This window comes from Juglans microcarpa x Juglans regia, chromosome 1D (assembly GCF_004785595.1).
Source record: "Juglans microcarpa x Juglans regia isolate MS1-56 chromosome 1D, Jm3101_v1.0, whole genome shotgun sequence".
Taxonomy (NCBI): domain Eukaryota; kingdom Viridiplantae; phylum Streptophyta; class Magnoliopsida; order Fagales; family Juglandaceae; genus Juglans; species Juglans microcarpa x Juglans regia.
In genome coordinates this window covers 47803313-47813184 of record NC_054594.1, presented here as the reverse complement: position 1 = coordinate 47813184, position 9872 = coordinate 47803313, and the positions used below count along the sequence as shown (strand labels likewise).

The 9872-nt window shown below is 35.2% G+C and overlaps 1 protein-coding gene across 1 annotated transcript; it reads left to right on the top strand.

Moving 5' to 3' along the window:
- The first annotated feature begins 548 nt into the window (after positions 1–548).
- Positions 549–4254, top strand: LOC121265878. Its single transcript, XM_041169549.1, has 3 exons — positions 549–1225; positions 2344–2560; positions 3245–4254. The coding sequence occupies exons 1-3, from the start codon at positions 1004–1006 to the stop codon at positions 3715–3717; spliced, it is 912 nt and encodes a 303-aa protein (XP_041025483.1). The 5' UTR covers positions 549–1003; the 3' UTR covers positions 3718–4254.
- Positions 4255–9872: the final 5618 nt, after the last annotated feature.

Sequence of the window (9872 nt, the reverse complement as noted above, 5' to 3'; positions counted from 1 at the left end):
ATATGTGATATATGGACGATGAGTAGAAAAATTTAATTATTTTAAAAATAATAAAACTAAAAAAAATTTAAAAATAAAAAAATTTTAGTGCGTGGCTTATAAATAGTAAAGTCCTTATCATTGTAGTAATTAAATATATTAATATAGTTGAGTAAGAAAGCGAAAGAGCTTTTGTTTTAAGTTTGTGGCAACAATTTCCTAAACCCGGAAAAAAATGTTCCCAAAAAAGCAATGGGAAGAGATAAGAGAGTATTTTAGTTTTGGAAAACAAAAATCCAGAAAGCATATTTTAGGTACAAAGACGAATATCCATCTATTTCCCGTCCATGTTCATTATCCGTCCTCTTTATCTACTACGATAATTATCAGGTATTTTTAGAATATGACGTAAAATAGGAATAACAAATAATGCATATGCTACACATTTTCCTTATCCATTTCGTCTGAATTTTCGGATAAGCCACAGTCCAGTCCGGAGGCACTTTGCGTGGTCCATGCCAAAGGGTAGTTCCGACATTTCGTTCGCTTCCCACTTTCATTATATGAATTCCAATTCCAGTTGTTTTCTTTCGTCTTCCATTTTCCATCCTTTTTGGGTTTCTGCAGAAGACGCAGCAGCAGCAGCAGCCACCGAGAGACGCGTTTTTTCTTTTTCCCTCTTATCGCACCAATTCTCCCTTTTTCGATTAATATTGGAAAACGGAATCGAATATAGATTCAACGCCACAATACATATAAAGCGAAAACGTTTCTATTCTGAATACAAGCAAAGTATACGATTTCTATTGGTCTCTATTTCTGTATGTTTTTTTTTCCTGAATTATAGAGCTTCTTCAACCTAGGGCTTCGGGAAATTATTCGGTGTACCGCATGTTCTAGCGTCGGGGATGATGGCAGTCATCACGTATCGCGAGGGGGAAGATGAGTCGTTGTAATTTTGATCGGGCGGTAGTGAAGGAGGGCGGCTGGGCTCGATCGAAACGACTCCGTGGCCGGTGCTGGCATGGACTGCCGGGTGTGCGTGGCAACCGGGGATTGGTTGATGATGGGCGGTGGTGGAGGTGTGGGCCAGATCGGAGGAGCTCTCAGCCACGAGAGCGAGCACGATTTGGCTCTCATGGTTAGCGATTTCTTGGAGAATGGGAGTGGTGGGGCAGAATCTCGGTGTAGCAGTGACAGCGACTCCGCTTTACCCGATCTCGCCCACCTCGCCGAGAAGATTCCGGTAATCTTCTGAATAAAATTTCATTTGCCTAACCTGTTAAAGACTTTAAGTTACCCAAATTTTGTTATTTTTATTTACATGGGACTTTCATTGATATGTGAAAAGGATAGTCGAAATCCCGAGTAATTAATTACAGGAAATTCTGCTCATATTGAGTTTTCAGAATTGGCTAAACATGCATATATGACGCAAGGCTTTGATAATTGATAGTTTCTTTGAACTTAGGGTCCGTCCTTCGAACTAGGACATTTTGCTAATTCAGTGATGGGAAGGCGATTGCTATTATGATTACTTAATTAAGATTTAAAAAAGAAATAGAAAGAAAAAGGCATCCCACAAAGTTGTTTGTCAGAGTCAGTCAATATTTATTGCGATTATATTTCAAGCTATCATCATTCAGTTTTCAACATTTTGATCCTTGATGTTTTTTTTGGTTCTTACTAAGTGCAAGGAATTTTTTGTAATGAAATGCTTTTTTACGGCTGTTTTCATCTGTTTTGGAACATTTTTTTTCCTTTCCCATCATGATGTCCTCTAAGGTTTAGGCAGCGAGAATATCTGAAAAGCAACGAGAATGTTTGTGAATAGTATTGAAAAAATAATAAAAAAATAATAAAAAATATTAAATAGTAATAAAAAGTAGGTAAAAAGTAATGAATAGTAAAAAAATAGGTAAAAAATAATAATAAAATAAAGAATAATAGTGAGAGTACTTGAGATACTCTCACTTGCCAAACACAAGCACTTGGCAAATGATTGATTTATATCTAACTAAAGTTGAGTTTTAATTTGGGGACGTGCTTTTAATATGTATGGATCCTTAAGGTTGTTGTTTTGTTAGTTATGACTCTCGGGCCTTCTTTTAGTTTTAGAAGTGTCGTTTGTTTATTGCGACATATTGATAGTTCATACCTGCTCAATCTGTGGTTCTTTTCTATGAAGGACCAGGTGTAGTACTGTTTTTCACTTATGATTTTCTCGTAAATAGGTCCACTCCATTGTGTTTTGAATATATAACTCAACCTACTTCTGTTGTTTTTTTTTTCTTTTGAAAAGAATTAGCAACTGTTATCAGTCTGAAACTGCTAGTATTTTGCTGATTATCTGTCATACCACAGTTTTGCAAAATCTCAGTGGCTCAGTATGAGAGCGACTTGCTATCGGTGGTTAACTCTCTTATATTATCCATCAATGAGACCGACCTTCATTTCATCAAGTCGGGTGCATGCAATGCCAGCTGCATCAGGTTTTTCCTGGTTAAGCTCCTGAGACGTTCTGGTTACGATGCTGCTGTATGTGCAACTAAATGGCAGGGTAGTGGCAAGGTCCCTGGAGGTATGCTTTATTGAACTTTTAAACCACAAATCTTGCCTCTGCACAAAAGGATTCTCTTAATCAAAAGAAAATAAATAATTTTATTTAAAAGATGTAGAGGGAAAGGAAAGGAATCGTTTTTGTTTTAATTGCATATGATCGGGATTTTACCTTCTGGAGTTTGTACAACCATATTTCGGTCACACGCCACCTACATTCATGCAAGTTGGAGTTGGAATCTATTTTCTGAAATAAAAAATTGCATCCATTTGTAGATCACAGCTTTTGTTATGCAATTCATATTTTTTTTGGTAATGCTAGGTACAGTCTGATGGTGTGCAAGGCTGCAAGTCTGTGCACACTTCATTTGAAAAAGGATGGAGTCCACCGTTTAAAAATTAATTTTTTCATATAAGTCTCATATTTATACAGTTTTTTCAAATGAAATATGTGAGATTTGCATACTTTAGAATTGCAAATATCATTTTTTTTCCTTTACAGAATCATTTTTAATTCGCCATATCTAGAAAAATTAAAGCGGGATCATATGCTTGTACAGTTATTGCCCTCTTGTGTTATATGAATGGTCTTGAAGGTTCCAATATTGGTACAGACTGTCTTTCAGTGGCATATAATCATGAGAGTACTTGTGTCAATGATTAGTACCATCTTTGATGTTTTCTCTGTGTGTTAATAATATGGCAGGGGATCATGAATACATTGATGTGGTAAACTACAACAGCAGTGGAACCTCTGAGCGTTTGATCATTGATATTGATTTCCGAAGTCACTTTGAGATAGCTAGAGCTGTTGAATCATATGATAGAATATTGAATTCTCTTCCAGTCATTTATGTGGGCTCCTTGACCAGGATGGAACAGTTTCTTCAAATTATGGTTGAAGCTGCCAGATCTTCTCTCAAGCAGAACTCAATGCCGCTTCCTCCATGGAGATCCCTCGCATATCTGCTGGCTAAGTGGCAGTCGCCATACCAGAGACAGGATGAACAGAATAATGGCAGGAATAATTTTGTTGACCATAAGCAGTGCAGTGAACACTTGAAGAGGCTGCAGTCTTTGCTTCAATCTGAAATGGAAGTGGAGCGACTGTTGAAGCCCATAAAGAGTGATAATAACCGGAGGCGGAAGGCGGATCAGCGGCGGAGGCACTATCTTTAGGACTGCTTGAGATGTACAGAGTCTGGCCTTGGAGATGAGAGTTCCTTTCAAGAGGAAAATTTTATGGCGGCTTTCTATTTGCATTTCTTTCTCCCCTAATAGTACTAAATAAATGCTGGCCTGCAACCTGGACGAAGGGCGGGTTTCACAGTCATTAAATGATAGCAGGAATAAGCCATATATATCCTGGCGGAGATATTAATTAATTTTTCCCGATTATGATGCAAATCCAAGGTTATAGGAGTTTTGGAAGCGGTGCGGGTTCTCTCTTAACATCAGCAACAGCCAACAGCCGAATTGGGTGGTATGTGGCTTGAACACGGTGCATGCTGCTCTTGTATTTGCCTTTTAAAAAAAAAAAAAAATCAATGTATTCCTTGCCTCTTATTTTTTGTGGGCCTAGGGAATTTTGTTTACCATATATTGTTCCCTTTTGTGCTATATCTTTTCTCCTCAGAATCTCTAGTAAGTACTTGTATTATATTTCTTTCCCAATGTTCAAATGATTGCGTGAATGATATAAATTTTCATATATAATTGAATAATATAGTAGGCGCATCTGATGCTTATAAGTTTATAACACTTTCTACAGCTGACTCGGTTAATATTTATTTGGTTTTGGTCACATTTCTTTTTCGGTCTTCTTACCTAGTCTTTCATTAAATGGTCACATTACCGCATGTGGATCTGCCGTCACATCCGTAATTTTTTTTTTTTTGAGTCAATAATATTCATGAAAATTTAAATATGCTAGCTATTTGGGTTGTGTTATTATAACGGCATTAAATGTAGAGATAAGATGTTGAAAATACAGCTCATGGATTTATATATTCTTCTTCAGTTATTTAAGGTCACTCTTTGAGATCTAAACAGACAAAGAGAACACTAGGAAGTAAATTGTGATTAGCAACATCTCTCAGTACGTACAATTGTATAATGGAAGAACGGCATAAAATAATGAACTGTCGAAAGTTTTCTAGGGGGTCATGTGTTATTTCAATGGGTTATGTTAGGGAGCACTCCAATATTTGACAATATTCATTAAAAAAGAATTCGTAATTTGAAATTTAAATTGATTTTTGTTGATATATAGTTGTGAAATGGTGTCTATATTAGTGAAATGGTAATTTGTGATTAGTAGTGAAATTGTTTGAGTTAATATGTTTTATTGAATTTTGAAAAATAAGAGAAAAAATGTTGAATAAAAATATTATAAAATTAAAAAAAATATATATATATATTGTTACAATATAACTTTTTAATATTATTTTTGTTTTGAGATTTGAAAAAATTGAATTATTTTTTGTATTTTATTTAAAAATTTGAGAAAGTTGTAATGAGTACTGTGTAATGATTAGATGAAAAATTTGAAGAATTGAAATTAAAAAATGTTTATATTTGAGTGATCTTTGAGAATATAACAGGAGATAAGAACGTCGGTATCCAATATTCGATGCCAAAGTATAATTCTTCTGAAGCTATTTATCAAAAAAAAAAAGTATAATTCTTTGAAGCTCCGGCCTGTGATTGAAGGTTTTGGTTCTAATATATGCCGCCATAAATTGGTCTTGAAAAATCAGACCGAGGAACATACTGATCTTAATTTGAGGCTCCGATTGAACCGCGTTGACTGATGATTTCCGCCAGTCGGCATCTATATTGTCAACCTCCCTCGGCCTGTAATATGGTCGGGCAAATTACACAGGCCGATGATCTATTTGTTCGATTTGGACAAACTAAGAAAAACTTCCATATATCAACAATCTTCAAAATACAAAACACGAAACCAAATAGGTAATATATATATATATATATATATATATATATATATATATATTTATTGCAACCATCCACATGTACATGATTATATATGAAAAACTGTTTGCAAATGATTATTAAGATGGTGGTGGGATATTATAAACTTGATGATCAACATGAAAAGCATGCATGGTAACCTGCTGGGTCAGATTATGCATATATAGCCAGAGCTTAGCTAGCTAGCCAGCTGAACATGACAAGTGCAAGTACGCCTCAGATGATTTCCTCGGCTTTCTTGGGATTAATATATAATATATACTTGACAATGGCTTGCTGCTTTCCTCTTCTTTACCAATCCTCCACTCTTCCCACTTGTTTACAAGAACATGGGTTAGATAATGCAGTGGCTGCCCTACATCTTCTGCATGGATTTCGCTAATCCCTGCCATGTGCTGAAAGGATTAATATCTGAAATCCCAGGATGAGTTCTTGTGGGATTGGAACTTGTTTCATATATAATATATATATTGTACGTTCATATATACCTTTTTGCATGCTCGACCACTGAATCTGCATTAATTACAAAACAATATTATACCGTGCTTCACTACTTCATATCATGATTCGATCTGGAGAGGAATTTTAGCATCTCTACACCTGGATCTTTTTTTTTTTTTTTGAAATCACTCTCTTTCCCTTTTAGTTTGCTTCAATGACACATGAGAATTCCTATGCTCGCTTAGATTATCGGATTCTGTATCTGAATCTGATACCAGTAGCTGTTTATTGTATACCGGACGTACCTTACGTATCTCCGCAATATTTTAGTACTTGAATATATATGAGGAATTTGAGAGAGAGAGGACTCCGACCAAGGGCGATGACCAGATATAATCCCGAGAGCAGTAGGTCAGTAGATGGTGTATTAATTCTTACGACACTTTTTTTCTTCATGAAGTTATTTGCAACGAGTTTTTCTTCGTTCTTATAATACTCAACGCTTGACGAAATACCTGTGCAGATGGAGCTGGGAAAATTCCAACATTCAGCTTGAAAACCATGCACGTAAACAAAAAGGCTCGTGGAGTTTGAAATCTGGATATAATACAAATTTGCACAGCTTTCTAGCTCTGTCGTCCTCGGTAATCGCAACTTATAACCTTGCGTATCAGCCACGTGGGGATTTTGTTGCAGTGACTGTTCGGAACCTTCGTACTTATTGTTCCTCTGGAAAGTTATACATTGGTGCAGTAACCTTAATTTTGACACTGTATATGTTGAGACATTTGCAGATCACACCGGTTAAAACTCTGCGTTCCGGATGAGCTCATGACTTAAAAAAAAAAAAAAAAAACTCAAATTCTGGCTCATATTAGTATAAATAATAGTGAAAAAGTAATAATAGAATATTAAATAGTTGTAAAAAGTAAGTGAAAAGTAATGAATAGTAATAAAAGTAGGTAATAATAATAAAGTAATGAATAGTAGTGAAGAACGTTAATAATACTTTAATACCCAAACCTAGTAATGTCGTATGGCTGCGTTTGAATATTGAACTGAGTTGAGTTAAGATAAAAGTTGAATAAATAATTTTTAGAATATTATTTTTTAATATTATTATTATTTTGAGATTTTAAAAAGTTGAATTGTTTATTATATTTTGTATTGAAATTTAAGAAAATTATAATAATTAGATAAGATGAATTGAGATGAATTAAAATAGATTTAAAATCCAAACTGGCCTGCAAATCTAGCCAGTTGCTGTGTACACTGCAACTCAATTAGGTCATATAAATCTATACGAAATTATTTATATAAGTCTAGGTCGTATAAATCTTGTGCATAGGCTTTTAAAAAAAAAAAATTGAAAACTTCTAAAAAAGAAACTCAATTTTCAACAAGTACCACCTATAATGTGTATCACTCGGGCTCAACATCAAGTCCAGGCCAAGACACGTTAAATATTTATTTTTATTTACGATGGAATTTGAATTTTTATTGAGCTGGTAATTAAGTTAAAGTCCATTTAATATTTCTGGATCAAGTGAGCTCTAAATAATTAAAAAGTTGCCTGAAATTTTATTCTAAAAGCCTAGCCCAACTACTCAACAATTCTATGCACATTTCTTCCTCCTCTTCTCTAAGGTTTCCGACTGTCTTTATATATATCCATCTCACGCACATGTAAAAATCTCCTCAACTAATGTTGCCGCACATCTAAAATTCATTTAGTTTCCTTCTCTATATAATATCTTTCCCACGTACAAGTCGTTTTGAAAACTACCACTATCAATTTAACCTTCCACAACCAATCACTACCAGTGTAGGAAACAAGCTTCTGCCCAGTGGTTCACTGCTACCATAGAACCCTAGCCTCTACCATAAGAACAACCAACATAGCAGCCTCACTGTGTCCTTTATTACAATGATGAAGCCACAGTGTGAGACTGCACCTCCTCACACCACCACCTCACTCCACCCCAGTATTGCCAAACCACCTTCACCCAATACCAAACGTTAACCATCGTAGCCTAGCCTCGAACTCACAAGTGGAGCAAACCACCATCACCAAGAGCCAAGCATGTCGAAAAACTACTCGAACCCCTCTGTCCAAACTCAAGCCCAGTGTCACCGTTGCCTCTACATTACACCACTGCAGACCCACGTCACCCTAACATCGCCCAACACCAAGCTGCAAGCCTCCACTCACGACATGCACCCCAACACTCATCTTTTCTAACCACCCGAAAATAGAGTACTGGCTCCCCCACCGTACCCACAGAGGTTGCAAGCCTCCACATCTCAGCCGACGGTGGAAGCTGCCACGTTTGGTCGCTGCTGCACAGTGAGTCCCCATTGCTGAGCACCTCGAGCATAGCCTCAACTCTCTCGGTAATCTCTTCCCCCCACATTGCTCTCTCTCTCTCTCTCTCTCACTCTCACAGTGCCATGCCACCTCGTTGACCACTTTTAACCTCCACCCAGCTCACTACTCTGTTGCATGACCCTTTCTTTCTCGACAAGCCTTGCCGCCCCTCTACCCACGTACAATGCTGCCTGTTTTTCTTGTAAAATGAAAGTGATATCTTTTAAGTTATCCCGTAAAATTTCTTACGCATATAATAGAAAATTTTGATTTAAGATGATATTACAATTATACCTTTGATTTATGAGCCAAATCATAATGTGTTTGAACTTGTTTTTTGTTGGGCTTGATTTTAAGACGGGCTTAAGTTTGACGACAGAAAACTATTTTGTTATTTTTAGTGGGCTTGGTCTTACTTTATATTAGCCTAAAGGTTTGTTTAATAGAAAATATTTAAGGATTTAAATTATATTAGTCGGTATTAAATTTTCTGTTTACAATTGAATTTCAGTAGTAAATAGTAAGTCTTTAATCCTATTTAAACGTTTTAAATCTGATCAAGTCTATTTTTGTTAAACGAAATTTTGTTGTTTACTTTAATAGATTTTGTTATAATTCTGTTAAGTAAATATTAAACTGAAAATGTATTTTACATGGGTTTAGTCTTAATTGAGTAAATGTTAGTCATGCTCTTTATTTTACATAAATAATTTAGAGTTTAGTAAGCAGAGAAATTAAGTGGATATCAATTAATTTGGGAAGTAGTAATATTTTAGGGTTACGAGAATTTTAGATTTTAGAAAATATATGTTATTTTAGGCTTCAATATCAAAATGTGTGTTTAATTATGGATTTAAGTAAGTTACGTGTCTATTTTATAGGTGACGATTAATATTCGTTTGACACAGTCGTGGAAAAAATTTAGAGAAGTAAAAAGTTCAATAAGTAGGATTTCTATGCTAGACTTTGTATTAAAAAAAATAATTGAGGTTGATTTTAAAAATATGCATGTTTGTTTTGAAAAGAAACCTGAAATAACTTCAGACATGTGTTCTACATAATCATGAAATATGTATAAAGCGAAAGTATTTTTGTTAAGACTGGTGTAGAGATGAGCAAATTTTTTGTTGGGGGATTATGAAGATGCTCTGATTCTATTTTTGAAAGTTCTAGAATGATCTGAATTTTTTTTTGTACTCTGTTTGATTTGATGTTGCATCTGAAAACCTTTGGCTTGATGTTCTGATTCAGTATCTAATTATGATCTAGTTTTGATCAAGTTTCAGATATGTTCTGTTAAGGCCCTGCCAAGGGTATAATAGTGGTATATGACCTTGTCACGAGTATAATAGTGGTATACAGCTCTGTCACGGGTATAATTGTGGTATACGGCTCTGCGTGGGTATAATAGTGATATACGGCCATGTCGTGGGTATTATGATATTATGATATTATATGAAGATGATTTATGTCCCGATGTGATATTATGATATTATATGAATATGGTGTCTCAGATTATATATGCCAAAAG